The sequence below is a fragment of the Melanotaenia boesemani genome, chromosome 24 (assembly GCF_017639745.1).
Source record: "Melanotaenia boesemani isolate fMelBoe1 chromosome 24, fMelBoe1.pri, whole genome shotgun sequence".
NCBI lineage: Eukaryota > Metazoa > Chordata > Actinopteri > Atheriniformes > Melanotaeniidae > Melanotaenia > Melanotaenia boesemani.
The window spans coordinates 5,705,894-5,732,382 of record NC_055705.1 but is presented as its reverse complement, the minus strand read 5'-3'; the positions used below and the strand labels follow the sequence as shown (position 1 = coordinate 5,732,382).

Genomic DNA, 26,489 nt, shown 5'->3' with positions numbered 1-26,489 from the left:
AAAGGGAGGGAAGCAGCACGGTAAACAGACTAAATGTGTAAGTTATACCAGTTTCATCCCGTTTTACATGTAAAAACACCGTCCTGGCTTATTTCTGGTCTCCTCTTATAAATTTGTTTACATGAAGCAGCTGAATTGTCTCTGTATAAGATGTACTGGCTCAGCTCAATGTATTAATAACCCAATAATCAGTATGTATCATCATGCTTTGTGAATATATTATTGTGTGTGTGTGTGACACACATGTGTGTGACCTACATTAACTCTGTTCCACCAGCAGCAGCATCTTACCAGCAAAGCGAACCTGCAGCAGGTGGAGATAAAGAACCAGAACATGTCTCAGTGGGAGGAATCTTTGAAGAAATGTTTGTTCTAAAGGTGTAAATATGTTGTACTGTTAGAGACCACTGCTACTGGTGGTCCTCCCCCTGAAAACCGTGGGTCTGGTGGCCTGAATGAGCTTTGAATGAAGCGTGCGCCCTCTGAGGGTCATCAATAAAAGGCCAAGCCATGGTAACCAAAAGGAACCCTGTTTCTATCTATCTATATCTTTCTCCGTCCATCTCTTTAGATCAGCTTTCTCTTTCTCTCTCTTTAAACCCCCTCGGCCTGTATGGACGGGGCTCAGCTGATCCCAGTTTTACTGTTAGCCAACCAGAGGCAGTGGAGGTCGGGGTTCCTGAACCTGGGGAGGGGCTTTAATAAGGTATTAACTATTTTAATGAATACCATGTTCCTTTTCATTTACTTTCATGTCAGTACTTGTGTAGTTTTGACAGATTTATTGATTATTCCAGACAAAGTAGTGATGTGATAATATTTATACCAGAATGAGTGACGGGGGCACAGCTTTTCTACCAGGTAGAACTTTCTTTAGGGAGTCTGTATCAGACCTTTGAGACACAGCTAAGCTAAGCTAAACGTTAGCCTGCCCCTGAGCAGGCTAGTTCTGGTGTATCAGTTACCATGGTTACTCAGAGGCATTCACATAAGCCACAATGATGGGACAGAACTCTGGCTTAAATGAGCCAGACTTATCAAGATAAGCCCGGCTTTCCCTTCATCCAGCTTCGTGGAATACCTCTGTTCTTCTATTCCAGACGTGTTGCTGCATCAGCTCATGTTTTCATCACATTTTCACCACCTGACATGTTGTTGATCTTCTACCGGGAATAAAATATGAGCTGATGAGGTTTATAAATAACTGCTTTCTGTTATTACTGACGTATCAAACAACATTTTTTTCTTTAATGTTTTTATTTTTGTTCCATTTTGAATCTGATTTTTTAGCTGAAAAAGCTTGAAAACAAAGGTTAAATAAAAACACTTATTAGATCATAAATGTGTTTATTCTCCTTCAGCTCTGATAGAAAACGTCTCGCTGACCCCGTCTGGCTGTTAAACTGACTCAATCTGTGGCGTGAAGCTGACCGTGCTGTGACATGCATGTGAAGGGCCCTCAGACATCCGTGGCCCTTGGGGGCCCCCTGCTGGTCAGAGAGGCCCATTGCACCCCTCCTCTGTCGGTGCGTCCTATGCGATGGCCACAGCGAACACGCTGACCACACAGTTCATGGTGCGGTTCTCCCACCTGACGGTGCAGCTTCCTGCAGACAGAGAACAATATTAGAGGAGCGGACTGGTTTTACTGGCCCCACCAGCAGGAAACAGGACCATCAAAGACAGGAGAAGACTGCCTGAGCCGGGTTTTTATGTCGTTTACACTCTTGCAGCTCAGGATGGGGGACTGGGTTAAAGTCAAGATATGATGCAATCTGGTTATTGATTATAAATTGTTTGAATTGATTGTAAAGCTCTGAGATGACATTGTGAAGTGGAGCTATACTAATAAAGCTTGATTGAATTGAAAACAATCACTTCAGTCTGAGACACGGAGGTTCTGAAACAGAAGCTTCAGACTTCCTGGACCACAGACCAGTCAGAACCTTCAGACTCTATCGCTGTTTCAGCTAAAATGATCCAGACTTCAGCCTGAGGTTTAAAACCCTCGACTGGCTGGAAGAGACTTGGTTTCAGAGGAAGACCTGGAAGAGTCTAGAGTGGTCATCACATCACTGGTGGGTTTCAGCACACAAACCCAGGAGACCTGGTGGAGGACTTTGTCCAGGAGGGACGGCTGAGATTGCTCCAGGGCTGCCGTCTGGATCTGGATCATGTTTAGAACAGAAAGATGGCCACCACGAAGGGCTGAATCATTCTGCCTGCAGCCGGAAACCAAGACCTGAGGCCTGGACCAGGACCAGGATTAACATTCCAGTAACATAACAGGAACGCTGGCTCGCTGAAGTGATGGGAAAATATTAACGGACATGACTGATTATTACGGCCCAGACGTTTGGGGCGGAGCTTCAGCTCCACCCTTTCCTTCACAGTTTACATCCAGGTCTTTAGAGGCTCCGCCCCCTGTTGGAATATTATTCCTCACCATGACGACACCAGTAGTTGTGGTTCCGTACATTCATGGTTCTGCAGTTCTGCCATGTGTGAGCTTTATTATTAAGCTCATTATCTCAGATCAGCCCTGGTGGAGCTAAACAGACTCGGTAACAAGTCAAGAACCAGGACAGAAACATAGTCCAGAATAAGGCTGGGCCATGTATCAGATATACTCCATGTAACCCCAGAAGTTTTATGTGGGATATAGAAAATATCTACATTGCGAATATTGAGTACAAACTGACATGGTCGGCATTTTCAGCATCTACATGAGATTTTATTTGGAGTTTAGCTTCTCTCACTCTGTCCGACTCTGGTTGGACTTACAGCAGGCTTACTCTGCCCGTCTCTGACCCGGTTCCTGTCTGCTGGGAATTACCTCCAACAGAGCCCAGCCTGGTAAAAACACCAGGTTCCTTAGATCATCTGGATCCCTGAAAACCACCACCTGCTGCAGATGAGTGTGGAAAGGAAAAATGAGGAGAGGGAGAGTGTGGACGATAAAGACTGACTTCCTAAGATCCATGTGTCAGAAGAAATTCTACTGGTGCATGATGGTCTCCCTCAGACCTGGACCTGGAGTCTCAAAATGTTAAGAAGGCTACAGTGGAGGAAACTCACCATCCGTGGTGGTGTCCCAGTAGCAGGAGTTAGCAGTGTGAAGTCCGGCACCTGTTTTCTGCATCACAGCACATGTTACTATGGAAACAGAAACTCATGGTTATCATCTACACACCATTACAGCCTTTAGAAGCTCATCTGACCACACACACACACACCAATGAACTTGTAAGGCTTCCCTAGCTTGACCAGCTGGGTGAGGCAGCGCTCCACGATGCCGGCGGTCCACTTGTTCACCTGGTTCTGGCTGTAGTCATCAGCACCCACCACGCTCTCGATGCACTGGGACACAAAGACGGCATTATTGTGGAGTCATGTGGGGGCCACCGTAGGACATTTAGCCGCAGGGGCCCCTACAGACGAAGAAGAACACTGTTCAGCATCAACAGAGAGAATCATGTGAGACCACGAGGCTCAGTTCTCCCAGACTACCTCCAGCTACCTTTTATATGAATACCAGTAACACGCTATAAATAAGTTTTAATATGCAGCACCCAACAGTCCCATGAGAAAAAATCTAAGAAAAAAACGGGAGAGAACAAAAAGATTAGATGATGGTACCTCTTTAACGATGCTGTCCGCTTCTTCCGAGCTGAAGGAACCCTGAACACATTAACAAGGCTATTAGCAATTAGCAATAGCACTTCCACAACTACTGAAAACCCCAGAGATAATCAACAGTTGGGACTATAAACGAAAGATTTAAACATGTACAACAAAAAGAGAAACACACGTTAAAGGAAAAAAAAAATAAATATAACCACGTCATGTTAAACAGTTACCTGAACATACAGGCATCTGTGTACACATGCTAACGTTCGGAGCGGCTAGTTAGCTTCTCAGCTTTAGTTAGCTAACGTAGAACTAGAACCGTATTCAGGGACGAACCTCATTACCGTTCTGGTACTCCTCCATCCCGGTCATCCGATGCCGGTTCAGGTCTCCTGCTGTTTTCGTTAATGGGACAAAAGTAGAAGCAGAAACCAGCTCGGAGCAGAAGAACAAAATAAATAAATAAAACCAATGGGCTGGTCAGGACTTCCGGTTAGTTGTCAACAGAGTCAACGACGTCTGTAAAGAGCGGCCGGTGGTGGAGTGGCGGGTTGCTGACGGGCGACACCTGCTGGACGGAGCAGGAGGCGGCCTGGGGATTTAACGGGATGGAGGGAATGACCCGTTGTTATAGGTCTAAATAAATGAAAGAAAAAAGTTTTCCAATAATTATTTTTACAAAGTTTCTATAATGAATTTCTGGACACCATTATATATAAAATATAATATGCATTTCTGAAAATTATTTTCCAGATTCTTTTTCCTAGATTGATATTTTCATATTAATTTAGATGTGAAAAGTGGCCTTTTTATGTGGAGTTAGCATGTTCTTACCATGTATGAGTGGGTTCCCTCCGGCATCCTTCCAGCATCCAAAGACATGATGTTAGGTTAACTGGTCTAAATTCTCCCGAGGAGACAGCGTGAGTAGTTGTTCGTCTCTACGGTGGTCCTGTGACTGACTGCAGACCTGCCAGGTGGTTCTGCCTCTCACCTGCTAATTGCTAGTTTCCCTGCAACCCTGAACTGGACTAACAAGTATAGAAAATGGATGGATGGATGGTTGATGGATGGATGGAAAACAGCCCACACACCTTTAAAATATTCAAACGTAAGTACAGAACTACATAAAAAAAATGAGCAAACAAAGATGGGGTTGTTGACAGAGCACCAACATATGAATAGTAAATATTACAACATAGCCAGTAGTTTAGAAAACACAAACCCGGATCGCTGCTCTCACCTGGACAAATATTCCCCACAGTCGGCACAGTTACTCCATCTCTAACCTCTGGATATCTCTTCCAGGTACTGTTCATCATGCTGTTGACCCCGTTTTTAGATTTCAGGTCTGACTTTGATTCTGTGGACCACACCGCCCTCTTCCATCGTTCAGAGTCCTGGGCGGAAATAAGATTTCTGCTCTCGCTTTATCTCCCTCATGTCTCTCTAACAGAGCTAATAATATGAATAATATGATGTCCACCATGTTCCTGTTGATCTGATCGGTACTGTCAGCTTCACCAGATAACCTTTTAACTTTCTGGTATCATTTACTGAAGAGAACATCACTGTTTCATACTGTTGTTGTAGGGGTATAAACAATGACTCGTCGTCAGCTGTGTTTGAATCCTCTTTACTGTAATTACAAAAATCCAGGTCATAAAAATACAAAGACGCCAGTTAAAAAGAGATTATCATGACCGAGTAGAAAATATCTCTTAGAAACGTGTCCAGTTGAAAGTGCATATGTGCTCCAGGACCATGTCACATTAAATAACCGTATGTACGTCCTCACAGCTACAAGCATGCGGAGGCTCAGCTGCTAGAAAAAGTGCCACAAAATAAAAACCCTAGAAGTACAAAGCAGAAGCTTGCAGGTCAGTCTGGAACCATCGTCCTGGTCTGGAACCATGGTCCTGGTCTGGACGGTGCTTCAGTCAGATGGTGGACACTGTCCCGCTGCTGCAGACTGAATGTCAAGTGTCTGCACCCACAGCAGGACTCCGGCTTTGGTCTGACACTTCCAGAGTCCACCAGTTCATGGGGTCATAGCACGCTGCAGGCCCCAGAGCGGGGCCCTCTGGATCCAGACTCCCGCAGAGTCTCAGCAGCCGGGGATGGAGGCTCCCCGTCCACCGATGTGTCGTTCATGGCCTTTGACCTGGAGGAGGACACCCGTCTGAAGAGAGACAGCTGAGAACAGAGAACACATTTTCCTGATTGGTCTGGAGTCTAAAGGTGCTTCTAATTTCATCCTGAATTAATTTACACCTGTTTGTATTTACACCTGCCTTTATTTACACCTGTTTTTATTTACACCTGCCTTTATTTACACCTGTTTTTATTTACACCTGCCTTTATTTACACCAGTTTTTATTTACACCTGCCTTTATTTACACCTGTTTTTATTTACACCTGCCTTTATTTACACCATTTTTTTTTATTTACACCTGCCTTTATTTACACCTGTTTGTATTTACACCTGCCTTTATTTACACCTGTTTTTATTTACACCTGCCTTTATTTACACCTGTTTTTATTTACACCTGCCTTTATTTACACTTGTTTTTATTTACACCAGTTTTTATTTACACCTGCCTTTATTTACACCTGCCTTTATTTACACCTGCCTTTATTTACACCTGTTTTTATTTACACCTGCCTTTATTTACACCTGCCTTTATTTACACTTGTTTTTATTTACACCTGCCTTTATTTACACCTGTTTTTATTTACACCTGCCTTTATTTACACCTGTTTTTATTTACACCTGCCTTTATTTACACCTGTTTTCATTTACACCTGCCTTTATTTACACCTGTTTTTATTTACACCTGCCTTTATTTACACTTGTTTTTATTTACACCTGCCTTTATTTACACCTGTTTTTATTTACACCTGCCTTTATTTACACCTGTTTTTATTTACACCTGCCTTTATTTACACTTGTTTTTATTTACACCTGCCTTTATTTACACTTGTTTTTATTTACACCTGTTTTTATTTACACCTGCCTGTATTTACACTTGTTTTTATTTACACCTGCCTTTATTTACACCTGCCTTTATTTACACCTGTTTTTATTTACACCTGTTTTTATTTACACCTGCCTTTATTTACACCTGTTTTTATTTACACCTGTTTTTATTTACACCTGCCTTTATTTACACCTGTTTTCATTTACACCTGCCTTTATTTACACCTGTTTTTATTTACACCTGCCTTTATTTACACTTGTTTTTATTTACACCTGCTTTTATTTACACTTGTTTTTATTTACACCTGCCTTTATTTACACCTGTTTTAATTTACACCTGCCTTTATTTACACCTGTTTTTATTTACACCTGCCTTTATTTACACTTGTTTTTATTTACACCTGCCTTTATTTACACCTGTTTTTATTTACACCTGCCTTTATTTACACCTGTTTTTATTTACACCTGCCTTTATTTACACCTGTTTTTATTTATAAATGCCTTTATTTATACCTGCCTTTATTTACACATGCCTTTATTTACACCTGCCTTTATTTACATCTGTTTTCATTTACACCTGCCTTTATATACACTTGTTTTTATTTACACCTGCCTTTATTTACACTTGTTTTTATTTACACCTGCCTTTATTTACACCTGCCTTTATTTACACCTGCCTTTATTTACACCTGTTTTTATTTACACCTGCCTTTATTTACACCTGTTTTTATTTACACCTGTTTTTATTTACACCTGCCTTTATTTACACCTGTTTTTATTTACACCTGCCTTTATTTACACCTGTTTTTATTTACACCTGCCTTTATTTACACCTGTTTTTATTTACACCTGCCTTTATTTACACCTGTTTTTATTTACACCTGTTTTTATTTACACCTGCCTTTATTTACACCTGCCTTTATTTACACCTGTTTTTATTTACACCTGCCTGTATTTACACCTGTTTTTATTTACACCTGCCTTTATTTACACCTGTTTTTATTTACACCTGCCTTTATTTACACCTGTTTTATTTACACCTGCCTTTATTTACACCTGTTTTTATTTACACCTGCCTTTGTTTACACTTGTTTTTATTTACACCTGCCTTTATTTACACTTGTTTTTATTTACACCTGCCTTTATTTACACCTGTTTTTATTTACACCTGCCTTTATTTACACCTGCCTTTATTTACACCTGTTTTTATTTACGCCTGCCTTTATTTACACCTGTTTTTATTTACACCTGCCTTTATTTACACCTGCCTTCATTTACACCTGTTTTCATTTACACATGTTTTTATTTACACCTGCCTTTATTTACACCTGTTTTTATTTACACCTGCCTTTATTTACACCTGTTTTATTTACACCTGCCTTTATTTACACTTGTTTTTATTTACACCTGCCTTTATTTACACCTGCCTTTATTTACACCTTATTTCATTTACACCTGCCTTTATTTACACCTGCCTTTATTTACACTTGTTTTTATTTACACCTGTCTTTATTTACACCTGCCTTTATTTACACCTGTTTTTATTCACACCTGCCTTTATTTACACCTGCCTTTATTTACACCTGTTTTTATTTACACCTGCCTTTATTTACACCTGTTTTTATTTACACCTGTTTTTATTCACACCTGCCTTTATTTACACCTGCCTTTATTTACACCTGTTTTTATTTACACCTGCCTTTATTTACACCTGTTTTTATTTACACCTGCCTTTATTTACACCTGTTTTTATTTACACCTGTTTTTATTCACACCTGCCTTTATTTACACCTGTTTTTATTTACACCTGCCTTTATTTACACCTGTTTTTATTTACACCTGCCTTTGTTTACACTTGTTTTTATTTACACCTGCCTTTATTTACACCTGTTTTATTTACACCTGCCTTTATTTACACCTGTTTTTATTTACACCTGCCTTTGTTTACACTTGTTTTTATTTACACCTGCCTTTATTTACACTTGTTTTTATTTACACCTGCCTTTATTTACACCTGCCTTTATCTACACCTGTTTTTATTTACACCTGCCTTTATTTACACCTGTTTTTATTTACGCCTGCCTTTATTTACACCTGTTTTTATTTACACCTGCCTTTATTTACACCTGCCTTCATTTACACCTGTTTTTATTTACACATGTTTTTATTTACACCTGCCTTTATTTACACCTGTTTTTATTTACACCTGCCTTTATTTACACCTGTTTTATTTACACCTGCCTTTATTTACACTTGTTTTTATTTACACCTGCCTTTATTTACACCTGCCTTTATTTACACTTGTTTTTATTTACACCTGCCTTTATTTACACCTGCCTTTATTTACACCTGTTTTTATTCACACCTGCCTTTATTTACACCTGCCTTTATTTACACCTGTTTTTATTTACACCTGCCTTTATTTACACCTGTTTTTATTTACACCTGTTTTTATTCACACCTGCCTTTATTCACACCTGCCTTTATTTACACCTGCCTTTATTTACACCTGTTTTTATTTACACCTGCCTTTATTTACACCTGTTTTTATTTACACCTGCCTTTATTTACACCTGTTTTTATTTACACCTGTTTTTATTCACACCTGCCTTTATTTACACCTGTTTTTTTTTTACACCTGCCTTTATTTACACCTGTTTTTATTTACACCTGCCTTTATTTACACCTGTTCTTATTTACACCCGCCTTTATTTACACCTGTTTTTATTTACACCTGCCTTTATTTACACTTGTTTTTATTTACACCTGTTTTTATTTACACTTGTTTTTATTTACACCTGCCTTTATTTACACCTGTTTTTATTTACACCTGCCTTTATTTACACCTGTTTTAATTTACACCTGCCTTTATTTACACCTGCCTTTATTTACACTTGTTTTTATTTACACTTGTTTTTATTTACACCTGCCTTATTTACACCTGTTTTTATTTACACCTGTTTTCATTTACACCTGCCTTTATTTACACCTGCCTTTATTTACACTTGTTTTTATTTACACCTGTTTTCATTTACACCTGCCTTTATTTACACCTGCCTTTATTTACACTTGTTTTTATTTACACCTGTTTTTATTTACACCTGCCTTTATTTACACTTGTTTATATTTACACCTGCCTTTATTTACACCAGAGTCCTGTAACAGAAAGCTGGATTTTTTCTTATGGAGGTAACTTCAGGGTTTTCTGTCCTATGAAACTGGTTCACTTCTTCCTGGGTAAATCACCATGGTAACTGAACGGCTAACCTGCTGGTAGGTTATGTTCTGGATCAGAGATCAAGGAGTATAAAAGCTCCACCTCCTGGCCTATCAGATCGAAAATGCCCCGCCCATTCTTAGAGCACCCTGTCTAGGTTGGTGGTGGATGGTGAGAGGAGGCTAGGAGAGGAAGAGTTTTAGGGACAGATGAAGAAATGAAGCCTTGTCTCGGAGAGCTTTGAGGAATGTTTCTGTCCTGGTTCTTGACTTGTTCCCTAGTCCGTTTAGCTCCACCAGGGCTGATCTGAGATAATGAGCTTAATAATAAAGCTCACACATGGCAGAAATGCATGAATGTACAGAACCACAACTACTGGTGTCGTCATGGTGAGGAATTAATATCCCAACACAGACACTCACACGGGGGCGGAGCCTCTAAAGACCTGGATGGAGAGTATGTAGTAGGGGAGCCCAAGTCCAGTCCTCAAGATCTACTATCCTGCAACTTTTAGATGCATCCCTTGTTTAAAACACCTGCATCCAATGGCTGAATCTCTTCATCCACATGGTATTCATCTATGCAGAGGCCTGGTAACGAGGCATTCATTTGATTCAGCTGTGTTGGAGAAGGGTTGCATCTAAACAATCTCGAGGACCGGACTTGGGCACAGCTGCTATGGAGGAAAGGAAGGAACTGAAGCTCCGCCCCAAACATCTGGGCCGTAATAATCAGAGTCATGTCCGTTTATATTGTCCCATCAATTAATATCCTAGAATATCATTAATTTAAGCATTAACAGAGCCAGCATTCCTTCCTGGCTGTTGCTATGGTAACAGTGTTGCTTCTGGTCTGGAGGAAGAATAATGGTCCGCTCCTCCATGGTGATGTAGCTGCTCTGCAGGGTTTCTCTATGTCTGTGATTGGTCAGATGCTGCAAACCCCGCCCCTTTTCTGATCCAGATGGAGAACCCTGGGTTGAATTACCCAGCTGATAACCAGCTTCGTAGGATTCAGGATGCTGAACATCTGGGTAAGTCCACCCAGGTAACAGAGAGATATCCGGGTATGTTAGTCCTGCTTCCTGGTTCAGGCCTCTGCTTTTATTTACAGCTGGTTTTATTTACACGTTTAATGAGCTAAAATCAGGCTGTGGATCAAATCTTTGTGTCTGGGAGTGATTTTTCTTTTTTATTTACAAATGTATTTCATTCTATGCTGAACCAAACAATCAAATCTCTCTCAGAAATCTCTAACACTGGAATGAAAAGGAGCAAAAAGATAAGAAGTCTGACATATTTCATCTATTAAACCAAACATAATAAAACTGGACTACAATCAGCTTCAGACCAACATGTTTTACATGTTATTTACCATCAACACATCCCCACAGAGCACAACAAACAGCCTCCATGCTCTATCTTACCTGCTTTAAATAAAAGTTTCATCAACTGATATACTAAAAAACAGTTTAGGGCCGAGGACTGACCCCTGAGGTAACCCATGTTTTATTGCATATATTAGATTTATATTATTTATTTGAAAACGCGGCTTTCTGGTCTTTAAATATCCTGTGATCCAAAAGTCTTTATCAACATCTTAACAAATTACTTCACATAAACAAAGTAATCCCTCTTTAAAGTTACTGTACCTTCTTGCTGGAAGCTGGTTGGCTCTTGGAGCTGCTCTCTGCCTCCCCATTGGTGGGTTCAGCGTCGTCCTCCGTCTCGTCCTCACCGGTTGGCTCAGGCTGCTCGCTGAGCTCAGCTGCTGGGACACCAGACACCATCAGTCCGTTACAGTCCAGTCTGCTCATCAGACAGCTGAATGAAACCAAACTCACATTTCTGCTCTCTGCCAGGATCACCGCCTTCTTCCAGCTCCTCTGGCTTCAGGACACATGTCACCAGTTAGTACCAACACAAGACAAACAACAACAAATAAACATGTCTGAGTCATTTACAGGAGCTTCCTCTGAAGATGTGTCATCCTCCTCTTCCGCTTCTTCTTCATCTTTACGCCACGTCTCCAGCACATCCTGACATCCATAAAAACACGAGGACATAGTCAGTGTTTCTGTAAATTCTGTTCCTGAAACTATGGCTACCAGATGAGGGAGCGTTTCCAGACTACAGCAGGGCTGAAGGGAAGATGGGTGACAAGCATAAAGACAGCGACATCACTGGAGGAAGAAAACAAGTCAAACCTGATCCTGAAACACCCAGACCGCAGACTCAACAGGACCAGCTCCTCCTGCAGTGTCTCGGGGAAAACGTCTTTCTCCGAGTTTCTCTGGTCAAATTCTGCAAACTGGTCGCTGCTTCTCCAGAATGAGCATCTCTTTATCTGACTGGAAGGTGAAGTTGTGGATTTACTCTGATCTCGATTACTTTATGGGGTACCACAAGAAAACTGTCTAAGACCACTTCTATTCTCACCAGAGCTGATTCCACACTAAATTAAATATGATCGTGTATGCAGATGACACACGTCGATTTTTACTGAATGAGTTGGTGCCTTGGACAATGTGTTTGTCTGATTGGTGAAGCTCTGTCCATCTTTCCATCTGAGAGACTCTGCCTCTCTGAAATGCTCCTTTTATACCAGTCATGTTACTGACCTGTTGCCAGGTAATCTGATTAGTCGTCAAATGCTCCTCCAGGTGTTTCTGCTTTGTACCAGTTACTTAATGTCTGTATGCTATGATGTAAAACAGTACCAAGTTTGATGACATTATGTCCAATTATACAAAAACTATAGTTTTATTCATTTCTTGAAAAATAACCGTTTTGGACATAGCAGGTTTGCGCCCGACAGCAGCGATTTGTTGGTTTTCTTTATCTGCCGTGCTTTGAGCAGCAGTTTCCATTTCCACCCACCCAAACATTTCTGATGAAACTTATTTGTTGTCCTCCTGCGTGTTTACAGACTCACAGATAAACAGCAAACAAGGTGAGGAAATCCATCCTTAAATGTAAACAAACAACACAAAAACAACTTCAAGGAGACAACAAAATAATATTTATTACAAACATAAGGAAAGAGAAAAAAGTGAGAGAAACGGCTGCAGATAACTTGGATTAAGGCAGACGGTAGCAGGGAATAAAAAAGATGGAAACAGCATTTAGAGGAATAATAATAATAATAATAATAATAATCTGAAAGCAGATATTAGTGACAACGGCAGACTGATGGAAATGAAACAGGAAACAGGCACAGTGGATGAGAAGTTCCAGCGGGTCCAGTTTCATTCAGGGGGGAGGAGAAATCCTCATACGTCCCAGTCTTAAGAGTGATGAATACGGAAAGTGACACAAAACACAAGTTAACGTGGTTCCTGGTTAAAAAATGATGGTTAAAGGCGATGTTAAGAGAAAGTTACTGGAACTGTTCTGGTTAATCCTACAAATCCAGAGGTCCCCAGTTGGGACCAAACTGGACCAAATGTCCACCCAGAGACGTCTCTGGAGCTAAAACATGTCTGACTTTGTTCTGCTTCACTTTATCAGAGATGATGTTCACATGTCGATCTATGATCTACAGCTACATCCGTAAAAGCACTGAAACTTCTTCATCTCCATGTACCATCGTCAAATATGTACTGGTAACCAAGTCTTTACTGGGACACAGAGCTTGTGTCTGCTCATTTCATAACAATTTTACAGCTGAGGCCTGAAAACGGGACCAGGTCTGAGGGTCAACAGTTGTTCCTCATTTATTCGTCCATCTATTAAGAAGCAGATGTGAAGCCGTCTGAGGATGAACATCATCAGTTTCCAGCTGTGTTGTTACAGACATGGACTAAATTATCTGGTAATAGAAGAAAAACCCACAATGATCACTGAAATAACTTGTAATAATAAATAAAAAAATACTGAAAATCAACCAATGTCATTGCTTTTGAATAGCTAAAAAACAAACGACTGAACTACTGGACATGAATGATGGCGCCCTAGAAAAGACCACAGGGACATGTTCAACTCAGCTGTGTCCTACAGTTAGCATCACAAGTGTCTTCAAAGCTGGAACCAGCCAGGAGTCACCGGTGGTACGGACCACGCTGAACGTGGACCACAGAAAGCCAGGGAGAGAGCTGACTCGGGAGGTTAGAGAGAAAACCGTACACCCGCATGCTGAAGGTAAATATAAGACCATGTCCAAGCAGCTGCACTAATGATTCAGACGTTTAAGGCTGTAGCCAGCATCCCTGGACGAATACGAAGGGTAACCAGAGGTCAGTCTTCTCTAGGGGAGCCATCATTTTGTCCAGGAAAAACTAAATTTAACACAAACATCTGTAGATACGTGTTTCTAGACCTGCTTACTGGCAGCTGGAATCGCTTCTGTGCATGAGCTGGCTTTGTGGCTCGTAGCCATGACAACAGGATCGATAAGTGTGATCACAAGGTCACTTCAGGTTGAGGTAATGAGGAAGAACATCGTCCCAGAACTCCTCTTCCTCACTGGCCGTTGGACCTCTTCGTCCTGATCTTTCTTTCTTTCCAGATGCAGATTTCACACTTTTTACTCCCGAAGATTTTTTCTTTTTCACAAACTCCTCTTCTTCCTCCTCTTCCTCCTCTTCTTCCTCTTCCTCCTCTTCTTCTTCTTCATTATCTTCTTCCTCCCCTTCCTCTTCTTCATTATCCTCTTCTACCTCTTCCTTCTCATCCTCTTCTTCCTCCTCTTCCTTCTCATCCTCGTCTTCTTCTTCCTCATCTTCTTCCTCCACTTCTTCCTCTTCACTTTCTTTGTCCTCTTCCTCATCTTCAGCTTCCTCACTCTCCTCCTCTTCCTCACTGCTTTTCCCCTCTTGCTCCTCCTCTTCTGTTTCACTCTCTACCTCACTTTCTTCTTTCTCTTCTTCCTCATCTTCCTCCTCGTTTTCAGTGTCTGCTTCTTTGCTCTCCGTCTCCTGACTCGACCCTTCCTCCTCTTCCTCGTCCTCTTCCGTTTCACTCTCTGTTTTATTTTCTGAAGACTTCAAAGTCTCTTCTTCCTCACTTTCAAAATCTTCCTCCTCTTCCTCTTCGTTTTCGGTGTCTGCTCCTTTGCTCTCTGTCTCTTGACTCGACCCTTCTCCCTCCTCCTCCTCTTCTACATCTCCACCTTTACTTTCTTTCTCCTCGGTTTCAGTTCCACTCCCTGTAGCCCCACTCGTTTCCTCCTCCTCCTCCTCTTCCTCAGGACTGCTCATATCTTCTTCTTCCTCCTCTTCATCAGGTTGAGACTCATTTTCTGGTTGAAGGCTGTCTCTGTCTTTGTCCTCATCATCTTCATCTTCTGTAGCTTTCTCAGTACTCTGACTGACCTCCTCCTCCTCCTCCTCACCTTCCTCCTCTTTTCCTTTGGCTGATATGGAGTGTGTCAGCTCCTCATTTTCATCCTGACTCGTTTCCTTCTCGTCCTGGCTCGTGTCCCCGTCCTGACTCGTGTCCTTCTCGTCCTGGCTCGTGTCCCCGTCCTGGCTCGTTTCCTTCTCGTCCTGACTCGTATCCCCGTCCTGGTTTGTGTTCTCGTCCTGACTCGTGTCCTTCTCGCCCTGGCTCGTGTCCCCGTCCTGGTTTGTGTTCTCGTCCTGACTCGTGTCCCCATCCTGACTCGTATCCTTCTTGATCCGACACGTGTCCTTCTCGTCCTGACTCGTGTCCCCGTCCTGGCTCGTGTCCCCGTCCTGACTCGTATCTTTCTTGATCCGACTCGTGTCCTTCTCGTCCTGACTCGTGTCCCCGTCCTGGCTCGTGTCCCCGTCCTGACTTGTATCCTTCTTGATCCGACTCGTGTCCTTCTCGTCCTGACTCGTGTTCCCGTCCCGACTCGTCCTGTGTTCAGGACTCTCCGGTGCAGGAATGATGTTGATGCTGATGATGGATTTGTTACTACAGTCGGCTGCGTGGGATTCAGACTCGTCACTTCTAGATTTCATTGGACTGTCCTGAGGGACACTATTGCTGTCCAGCGGAGACGGAGACCTGGAGCTCCTGGCTGCCATCTCATGGATTAAAAAAGACCCTGCAGCGAGCGAGGCAGCGCCGGCGAACATACCCAGACCCGACTTCTTCCCCTCGGACTCCTCTGTGCCCTGAGCAGCTTTTCTGTTCTTTTCATTCTTAGATTTTTTAGATAAATTTGTCTTTTCTTTGGGGTTTCTGGGTTTTTTTTTTGTCCTGAACCGGTCTGGAGCTCGCTGAGCTGTCCTCATCCACAGCATCACTCGGCTGAGGTGAGGTTATGTGACCGTGCTGACCTGAACACCGGCTTTGAACCAACGTCGGCTTGCTTTTAGCCGTCACCTTCATCACTACTGAAGACGTCTTTCTGGTTTCAGGACGTTCTGGCTTTGAGTCTGCTGCTGGTTTCCAGTTGGCTGCTGGTTTCCTGCCGACCCCGACCAGCTGCCGTCTACTGGGAGCTGCTTTAGGATGCTGCTTGGACGCGGCCTTCCTGATGTCACCAACACTGGGGGGCTGGTTTTTAGCTGGTCTCCTCTGTAGCTCCTCCACAGTTAAGACCATGTGGTCTTTACTTTGGCTGCTCGTCTTCTTTCTCTGTGGACTCTGAGAGGACAGAGCGCCGCTGCTCCTCAGGAGCTCGGTGGGTAATGCCCGGCGAGGGGAGATGCCGCCGCTCTTACGGGATGGCGAAGATAAAGAGAAACTGCTCTGCTTGGAGAGCTTTTTCTCCTTTCTTTCACTCTGCTCTGTCACCAGCTGAACATGCTTACCCTTCCTCTATCCACAGCACGAGACAGCAAGGAGGGGACGAAAAACAGGCATGCATTAGAGAGGACAGCCATGCAGAGACACAACACAAAGATCCAGTCTGCTAAGTCATCAAGGTTGTTTCTGGTCTTTTAACCAAAGGAAAGCTGCAGAAATAGTTTGCCCTAAGCTTCAAGCTCTGGTAGGGGGAACGCTGCTTTCCAGTATTATTTCTGACACCACAGCAGATCCGGCACAGAGCTGAGATGGTTACATTTAAATTAATACTACAATTTTAATTAAATATTTGACATTTCACTGCTTTTGAGCGACCCCACTGAAAGGGGGACAATTTAGGGTTAACCCCGTTCACTTCACTCCTGACCTCGGTTTGAAGGCGGAGGAGAGGTGACTCCTCCTGGGCTGAAGCTGCAGCTAGCTTCAGGGTTAACCCCGTTCCCTTCACTCCTGACCTCGGTTTGAAGGCGGAGGCGAGGTGACTCCTCCTGGGCTGAAGCTGCAGCTAGCTTCAGGGTTAACCCCGTTCCCTTCACTCCTGACCTCGGTTTGAAGGCGGAGGCGAGGTGACTCCTCCTGGGCTGAAGCTGCAGCTAGCTTCAGGGTTAACCCCGTTCCCTTCACTCCTGACCTCGGTTTGAAGGCGGAGGCGAGGTGACTCCTCCTGGGCTGAAGCTGCAGCTAGCTTCAGGGTTAACCCCGTTCCCTTCACTCCTGACCTCGGTTTGAAGGCGGAGGCGAGGTGACTCCTCCTGGGCTGAAGCTGCAGCTAGCTTCAGGGTTAACCCCGTTCACTTCACTCCTGACCTCGGTTTGAAGGCGGAGGCGAGGTGACTCCTCCTGGGCTGAAGCTGCAGCTAGCTTCAGGGTTAACCCCGTTCACTTCACTCCTGACCTCGGTTTGAAGGCGGAGGCGAGGTGACTCCTCCTGGGCTGAAGCTGCAGCTAGCTTCAGGGTTAACCTCGTTCACTTTACCCAGCAGTGGTGAAGCAAACACGGGACTCATGAGTTGTGGTTTCTATTATTGTTTAATGTGTATTGTACTTTGTCTTGAGTATGAATTCATTTGACTGTGTTTTTAATTAAATAATAGAGAGAATTTTGATGTTCTTATCCCTCTCTGCTAAGCATTTTTTATTGTGGGTTAAGTTTTAAATCTATAACTAGGAGTTCTTTTTATTATGTTATTACGTTCTTACAGGTTCTTTTATCCATGAGTGACTGACTGGGTAGCTAGCCTTGTGCTAATTGATAGCCTCTGCTAGTCTCATCCCAGTTGCTACCTTCATGCTAATTGCTAACTTCATGCTAGCATCTGCTGGCTAATGACCAGTAGAGTCAGTTTCTATCATAACTAGTTGTTGGAGCAGACACATGACTGGACAGCATGAGCTGTCAATCATTGGCCAAATCTAGTTTCCAGCACAGAAAGCCTAAAGTCTTTAACATCTTCTTGTTAGTCTTAGTTTTGCTCCAAATTCTTTGCCAGAGGTTTTCATTACTTGAAACGAACAGCAGCTACAGTTTAAAGCTCCTTTGGCTTGTTAGAGACAAAAATGAACCAGAAACAACCTGAGACCGAACTGATGAAGGTAAAAGAGCTGAGAACTTCATGGAAGGAATGATGTAGAAAGAAAAACAGGTAGCTAAAAGTAGAGACGGAAGATGTGACAGAGTAAAATGTAGAATTACCTTCTGTAGAGGAGACAGAGTCAGAGTTTTATCACCCGGGTCCATCTTCATCACATGTGTCTGTCAGAAGAAAAGAAGAAATGAGCTGGAAGGTCTCGTCTTTCTTTCTGTTCTTACTTCAGCCGAGAAAGAACATGAGAGCGATCTCTCACCATGTTCAGGAAGTCGGTGGTTTCTCCCAGGTCTTTAACGCTGTCGGTGTCCGTCATGCTCTCCACAACGCTGTCTGCCACCGCCTGCTCTGAAACACAGGACACCATGACGACCGTGATCACCATGACGACCGTGACAACGCTGCACTCTACACGTTGGGTCGAATATTTCATAGACTGCCAGAAATATCTATTTCAACTAAAAGTATTATCAAAAAAGAACAGAACCTACATTAAATGATACAACAAAACACAATAAATAAAATGAAGAAAATTAAATTAAAAAATTAAAGGTAATAAAGTAAAAAAAAAAACCTTTTAAAATCAATTAAATTAATTAAAGAAGAAATTAGATTAAATAACTATAAAAGAAAGTATATGTATAAAATGTATAAATAATACAAGATAAAAATAAATAAAATAAAACTGGGAATATAAAATAAAACTAAACTATTGAAATAAAAGAATATATTAGAGGAATTAAAATAAAATTAAATTAAATGCAATAAAAAATTTACTATTATTTTCTAATAAAATCAAAATAATAAAACAAATAACACAGAAGAACGTTTTAATTAAATAAGTTCAAATGCAATGAAAAAAACAATTAATTAGATAATAAGAAAATTAAAAATGAAAATGAATGAAAAATTTGATTTTTTTTTTTCATAAGAAAATAAGAATTTTAATCGAATGGAAATGAAAATTTAAAGGAGCAGCTGACAAACGGTTCAGCTCTGACTGAGCAGGGGAAGAGGAGGTGGGGAAGGTACCCTGATGGATCGACCCTCGGCTCCCCTGCTGGTGAGTCCCGTTCAGCACCTTTCTGTGAGCCAGCTCGGGTGGGGGCAGCCTGGGGGGGGCGGTCTGGCTGGAGACCGGCAGTGGCGGCTGGAGGAAGCCTGGTGTCATGGCGGGCAGCGTCCGGAACGTGGCACCAAACTGGTCCGGAGATCGCTCCTGAAGGGAGGCAGGGTTAGCATTACTTTAGAGTCTGAGGTGTCCAAAGCTGGTCCTCGAAGGCTGCTGTCCCGCAGGTTTCCTGCTGCAGCACACCTGAACTGGATCAACGGGTCCACATGCTTAGACAGAGAGCCATTTGATGTGCATCAGGTGTGTTGGAGCAGGAAGTATCTAAAACCTGCAGGATTTGGTTCCTCTTGAGGACCAGAGCTGGATCCTCCTGCTCTAAGAGCAGTAATCAGAGACTGGTTCAGGACCAGTACCCACCCTCTCCCTCCTGCGGACCCGAGCAGAGAGACTCCTCTGCAGGGACGAAGAGCTGTGGGTGCTGCCCAGCAGGTCCACATACGGTTTCTCCAGGAAGTCCTCAGTCATGTCGTCATCCTCCAGAGTCACGTCAGCGCCCCCAGGAGTCCTCGGCCGAGCCAACACCACCATGTGACAGCCGCCACACGTCGCCTGGACACAGAAACGCTGCCTTCAAAGACTGACGTGACCTCAGTGCTCTCATCAATGGGACCAGGTTGGAGGTAAAACACCTACTGCCTGCACGTGGAACTGGAGGAATCGTGGACACAGAGTCGGTTTAAACTGGTTGGTGAAGTTTTCTTCACCCAGACCCAGTTTACCGTGTCTGCCGTCTCCAAACGTGTAGAGGAGCCCTCCGTCTGAGGACAGAGTCAGGTTTTCAGTCATCAGGCCGGCTGAAGGACTGCATCTGTGGTAGACGGCTCACCTGTGATGATGGCTGTGTGGTTTTCTCCACAGGACACCTGACACACTCGACCCTTCCTGAAGTGTTCCACCAGCCGCGGCAGCCGAGACTCGAAGATGAACGTCCCATGACCGAGCTGTCCGAACTGACCCAGTCCGAACGTGTACACGCCGTCCTCTGAAAGACAACACAGGATCACAGAGGTCAACAAGCACCGGTCCACGGTTAAACCAGGTAAAGCCGTCTCACTGGAACCAGTAAACAACAATAACCACCTTCCCTCTGATTGGTGGATGCTTACCTGTCAGCACCACCGTGTGCCCGCCCCCGCAGGCCACCTGCCTCACCGGATCCTTGATGCTCTTCACCCGCTGAGGTTCTCGGTGTCCGGACAGCTGCTCCGTGCCCAGTCCCAGTTTACCGCTGTCCCGCTCCCCAAAAGTGTACAGACCTCCGTCCACTGCCGGGACACAGACATCTTTCAGTCCACAGACAAACCAGAACCTCTGGACCAGACCCCTGACCATGTGGACTCACCCGTCACTAGGGCAGAGTGGTAGTATCCACAGGACACCCAGCTGACAAGACGTCCCACGCTGACCTGCTGTGGGGTCGAGGCCTGGCTCTCCTTCCCCAGACCGATCTGGCCCTCCGTGTTGTCCCCCCACATGAAGAGTTTACCGCTGGCTGCAACAGAACCACCGGTTTAAAACCGGGTCAAAGGAAAACCAGACCAGTGAAAGCTCCGACGTGCTGACCTGTCAGGGCAGCCGAGGTGTTTGAACCGGCAGCCAGCATCCTGATTGGTCCCTGAGAATCAAAGAAGTGGACTCTCTGGAAGGCCGTCCTCTCCTCATAGTCTCCGAGCCCCAGCTGACCCTCGCTGTTCCCCCCGCAGGCGTACACCTTTCCCTGCACTGCAGATGGACAGACCAGGTCAGTTTATGTAGTAGTGAGTCCAGACCGGGCTGAGGATCTGGTTCTGACCTGTGCAGATCAGGGTGTGGTTCCGTCCACAGGCCACAAGGTGAACTCTCTCAGACTTCAGAGCTGAAATGAAAAATAAACCATAACACAGCAGAAAGAAGCCGTTGACGGACGAAACCCCAGACAGACCCGGTCTGAAGCAGATTACAGGTCTCCAGACTGGGATTACAGGTCTACACATGCCCGGGTCTGCTCTGCAGCAGGTCTGAGGCTACGACTGGACCAGTGTGGGTGTTTAAAGACCAACCTTTGACGCAGGTGGGCTTGTTCACCGTGGCTTTGGACCCCAGACCGAGCTGGCCCCAGTTGTTGCTGCCAAACATGAAGAGCTTCCCGTTTTCTGAGGAGACAAAGACAGCATGAGGGACCAGGACCGAGCAGACCGCCTGGACCAGCTGCATGAGTTTCTCCCAGCTCCAAACACGTCAGGACGCCGAGTAAAATACGAAGAAAATCCAAAAACAGCGACTTCTAAATCTCATAAGTTTGTCTCAGATGGGTGAACCTCTGTCCTCATCTGATGTCGTTTATCTTCTACTGGGAATAAAATACGACCTGATGAGGTTTAAAACTGAACTCAGTTTTTATTTTCATTTACACACAAACATTTTTGGGGAAAATGAGGTTGTATAAAAATATATAGTTTATTTCTTCTTATTAAACTCTAGAGGTCTAAAGAAAAGGTTTCATCCTCAGGAGCTTCGTCCTCTTCCAGGTCTCGGCTTTTATGAATTAAATAATAATAATAATCCGATTCTTCAAAGTAATTATGAATCAGATTCTTTGAAGTAAATAAAAACTCAGATTAACCAGAAAGTTTCCTCATCGTTTTCTCATTTTTCACTTAATTTCTTATTGCCAGGAGCTGCTGATCAACACTAATTATCTCAGATTAATTATGATAAATGAACCGGTGTGAGCTCCTCTATAGAAGCTGCAGGATCAGGTGTGTTTTATGCCAAGGAGGAAAGACACCAGCCTTCCCTCATGCTGTTCTTCTGGTGATGGGAAGTGCTTTTCTTTAGGAATTGTGTCCACAAACCCCAACCTGGTCTCGTCAGACCTCAACACATTTTCCCAACATGACTTTAGGAGGCTTGATGTATTATTTAGACCACAGGCCAGCTTGGGTGTTTTTCCTTGTCAGCTTCAACTCTGCTCCACAGTTTGGGATCAGTAACTCAGATAAGACTGTCAGGTTATTTTAAAAGTGTCACTAAGTGTTTCTTTTACTTAAAACTTGAGAATTCACATTTTATCAGATGAGAGAAAAACCAAACATGAGGACTGAACGAAGCTCTCACCTGTTATCAACGCGGTGTGTTCGTCTCCACAGGCCAGATTGTGAGGGACATCGTTTTTAAGCCAGAACTTACTGGGGATGTTATCTGCAAACTTACTCTTTCCAAAAGTAAAAACTGCTCCCGATTCTGGAAGAAAACCCGGCAGAGGCTTGGATCAGAACAATTATCAGACCAGCCTGCATCAGTCTGATGAAGAATGAAATGAACAAAACATCTCAGAGGTCCAGATGTTCCCATCACAGCACTGCTGGTTCCTAGAGGTTCTGAAAGTAGAATGAAACAGAACCTTCGGGTATCGGACCCCTTTCTGTGGAACCAGCTCCCAGTCTGGCAGCCCAGATGACAGTCCTTCCTGGTTCTGGTTCTGCAGGAGGTTTTCCTCTCCACTGTCCCCTCCTGCAGCTCAGGATGGAGGATTGAATCAAGGAGAAGATTTGGTCCGACCCATTGGTTTCCTTTGCTGTGTGATGTTTTTATGAAGTGGTTTATATGAAGACAGTTATCATAAACTGGACTGATGTGGGTCAGATCGTGGATTTGTATCAACTGGATTATAACTGCACTACAATGGCATACAGCCGTCAGAGGATACAACGAATTAAAACCAGTTACCTGACCTGTTTCTTCTTGGCTGCGAGTTAATCAAATGAACAGATGAAAGCTAACATGATCATGTTAATGTGTTGCGCGCGCACGGCACTTTAATGACTTTTAAAATGTTTAATGATTAAATAAAATAGGAAATAAAGCCGTGGAAAGCAAATAAAGTGGACATGTAAAACCATCCGGAGCATTAAATACATAGTGCTGACAGATATGGGACAGTTGAAGACGGAAAAACTACGACGTGCAATGTTTATGTTCCTTTAGCCAACGAGCTAAAGCAGAGGCTAACGTGGTTCCTCATCTAATAAACGTTTTATGTCAATAAAAACAGTCCGTGTTTCCTCTACGGTGACAAAAAAGCGAATATAATCAAGTTTATCTACCTGGTATCTCGTCGTCAGCCTCCCCTGCCATCTCTGTGGGACTTTAATCCGCTTTGCTCGGTGTTGTGGGCGTGTTGGTACCCCTCTTGTTTCCGACGGCAACAACCCGGAAGTAAACAAAACATCTCCTAGGCTACGACACCGGTCACGTGATTCTTAAAGGGGAAGCGCGTATTTTTGAAAATGAATTTGCCGGATTTAAATTTTCCGCGACTCATAAATATAAAAACAAGGTATCTGAAAAAAATGTGCATGTATAAATTTAAACAACATTTAAATATTTTTTCCAATAGTAATGTATGTAGGCATAGGTGTATATATAGGACACATTTATGAGTACATTTTTATTATTATTATTATTATTGTTATTATTATTATTATTATCAGTTGCTGGTACCATTATATACTGTTGCTTTTACTATTGTTATCATCTCACAACTGCCCTTAAAGTGTATTTATTCTATTTTCCTACTTTTAGTATTTCATCATATTGTGTTTTCGTGTATTTTTGTGTCTTTTGTGTACTATACTGGACTGCTATGACAACTTAATTTCCCCTATAGGAAGAATAAAGTCATCTATCTATCTGTCTGTCTATCTTGAACTCTTTTCATCTTTAGCAGCTGGAATAACACATTTAAACAAAGTATTCTGAGACATTTTCTGTCCAACTAATAAAATCTTAAATAATTCACATAGAAAACAACAAGAAACACACCTGTTGTTCAACTTATACTCTTCTTGAGAAACATATAAATATAGTGGTTAGAAAATGTGTCCAAAAATATTATTCAAACCACTCAACAGATCTCCAAGGCAGGGCCAGTTTATTTGTATGGCCCATTTCATGTACAAAACCATTCAAAGTGCTTCCCATGCAACATTAAAATAAAAGGTCTAATTTAAAATAAAAAACAAGAGAAAGGAAAAAGAAAGAACATTGGATAAAAACAGTATTAAAACATGACCAAGTTTAATAATTCAAGATTTTGACTTTTTAAATAAAAACTAGAACAGGTGGGTCTTTAACCTGGATCTAAATAAACTGAGTGTTTCAGCTGATCTGAGGCTTTCTGGGAGTTTGTTCCAGACATGTGGAGCATAGAAGCTGAATGCAGCTTCTCCATGTCTGGTTCAAGAGGTCCCTGACTTATTTTGAAGAAGCCGGGATCTACAGCTCCCATTTCGCTCACATATTACATCCCACTGCCCAGTAATGTGCAGAGCTCCAGGCTGCACAGGAACACCAGCAGCGATGTGTATGAAGCTGCTATGTTAAGCTCTAGAAACGTCTCAGAACATGACGGGCTACATGGTAAGATGGAGGATCCAAACCTGAGCATCTGTCGTCATGTAAACACGTTTGAGGTGATTTTCACTTCTTTGGTTTCATCACTCCATTCCTTTGGTAATAAAATGGCCAAAAATGAGTCAGTAAATGAAGATGAATAAAACGGGTGTAGAGGGTTAATTAAAGGAGGTTGCTCCACATTATGAAGACAGTCCCAGTTTCCATGCAGCCTGGGAAAAGAAGGATCTTTCTGGAAACGAAGACAGGAATGAAAACACTTTGGTCAGCATGTCCTCCTCCTCAGGTTTGTGGGGATTTAAGATTAAACGCTTTCAGACAGTCTGAGGGGTCACCTCATGTCTTTGGGAACTGGCTGAAGTCAGCGTAGATTAGAGAAGAAATCCCTGTTTTCCCGTCTACCCAGCAGAGAGTGTGCAGTAGATGCCCCAGTGATCGCTGGTGTAGCGGCCACACCGGAGCTTCTCCAGCCCGATCAAGGCCATGCTGTGGGGCTCCAGCCGTGGGACGCCCTCCTTCGCAGCCGGGCGAAGATAAACTCGGTCGAAGCGGAAGCGGCACTTGAACGGGATCTCCTTGTTGTTGTTGGCCCGGGTGTCCCATGTGTAGCGGCATTTCTCCGGCTCTCCCAGCTGTTCCCAAACGTCACAGACGGAGCTGGGAATTCCCACTGTGGCCACCTGGGACAGAGTAACAGCTGGAAAACATGACTTAGGAAACTTTTTTTTTATATTTCTGGGTCTGGGTTTTACTGGAGGAGGCCTGTTGTCATGGTTACATTGGCTAGGCTGTGATTGGACAGTCTCACAGGAGAAAACTCAGTAAATCCACCAGACGCTGAATAAAAATCCCTGTAATCAGATCAAACCTCTCCAAAACATGATGTTGTCCATTTCATCTCATCGTTCTTTCAAGTCTTGGCTTTCAGGAGAAAAATATTGTTATTGAAACAAACACACAACAGAAACTATTTCCATGTTTCCACTTTTTCCTCATTTCCAGTTATTCCTGCTACTATTTACCTGCTATCCTCACTAAACCAACTCCAGCTCAGCTGCTTTGTGGCGCCACCGTGCATCAGAAACGTCTTCTTGGCTTTATTCCAGCCATAGAGGAGCATTATTTTTCTTCTTTTCACACACACATACAACTTTCTGCTCACTGGTTGATCTTTGGCTGCTCCTGATTGGACGTTACCGTCAATCTAAGCTCTCTGATTGGTGGAAAGTCTGACAGGAAGTGGCTTCATCATCATGTCCAGGTCTAAATAGAGGTCTCTTAGCAACACAGTAGTGATGGTGATGTTTTTATGATGAAATGTGATAAATAGTTATAGATTTACCAGAAAGAGTCTCTGAATAAAACTACATTTAGTGGCTGGATTATAAACCTCCTGGACGGGATAGAAATGCTGGAAAACTTCCGTAGATCATCTGAAGGGGAAGCTATCATCACACTTTCCCCCACAGAGCTACACACTACCGTTCCTGATGGTGGCGGAGACAGACCTCCGGGGACCAGCCATTTAATGGAGTTTTAAGGGTTAACTTCTGTAACTTAAGAACTTGTTTTGCAAATCATTTCACAATGTTTGAAAGTTACAGCATCCTGCCTTGTCCCATGCACACAGAGATTCCTCCTGATTCTCTGATGATATTCTACACTGTAGATGGTGGATTTTCAAAGTCTGAGGAACATTTTTCTGAAATTGTTCCAGTTTTAGATCCAGTTTTTCTCTGATTGGTGAACCTCTGTCCATCTTTCCATCTGAGAGACTCTGCCTCTCTGAAATGCTCCTTTTATACCAGTCATGTTACTGACCTGTTACCAG

The 26,489-nt window shown here is 43.2% G+C and overlaps 2 protein-coding genes and 1 pseudogene across 2 annotated transcripts; all 3 read right to left on the bottom strand.

Moving 5' to 3' along the window:
- Positions 1-1,330: 1,330 nt before the first annotated feature.
- Positions 1,331-4,145, bottom strand: LOC121635615 (dynein light chain Tctex-type 3-like). Its single transcript, XM_041978891.1, has 5 exons — positions 3,967-4,145; positions 3,640-3,681; positions 3,237-3,360; positions 3,079-3,156; positions 1,331-1,607 (listed from the first exon to the last, which is right to left on the bottom strand). Exons 1-5 carry the CDS (start codon positions 4,000-4,002, stop codon positions 1,534-1,536), a joined length of 354 nt encoding a protein of 117 aa, XP_041834825.1. The 5' UTR covers positions 4,003-4,145; the 3' UTR covers positions 1,331-1,533.
- Positions 4,146-11,665: 7,520 nt separating this feature from the next.
- rpgrb (retinitis pigmentosa GTPase regulator b) lies at positions 11,666-23,449 on the bottom strand. The gene is given in 17 exon segments (XM_041978737.1): positions 11,666-11,716; positions 11,791-15,337; positions 15,491-15,981; positions 15,983-16,558; positions 18,240-18,299; positions 18,392-18,480; positions 19,165-19,351; positions 19,622-19,813; positions 19,898-20,022; positions 20,091-20,246; positions 20,371-20,529; positions 20,607-20,756; positions 20,828-20,986; positions 21,057-21,119; positions 21,304-21,396; positions 22,361-22,486; positions 23,350-23,449. Coding segments are annotated over 16 exon segments (3,759 nt in total). The 5' UTR covers positions 23,381-23,449; the 3' UTR covers positions 11,666-11,716; positions 11,791-14,235.
- A 922-nt stretch (positions 23,450-24,371) lies between these two features.
- The window catches only part of LOC121635595, a 5,772-nt pseudogene continuing 3,654 nt past the window's right edge, over positions 24,372-26,489 (bottom strand).

Coding starts and splice junctions, on each gene's coding strand:
- LOC121635615 (XM_041978891.1), bottom strand. CDS start 4,002: ATGACCGGGATGGAGGAGTACCAGAACGGTAATGAG. Junction 3,157..3,236: donor GAAGCCTTACAAGTTCATTG/GTGTGTGTGTGT, acceptor CTGTTTCCATAG/TAACATGTGCTGTGATGCAG. Junction 1,608..3,078: donor CTGGGACACCACCACGGATG/GTGAGTTTCCTC, acceptor CTCTGTCTGCAG/GAAGCTGCACCGTCAGGTGG.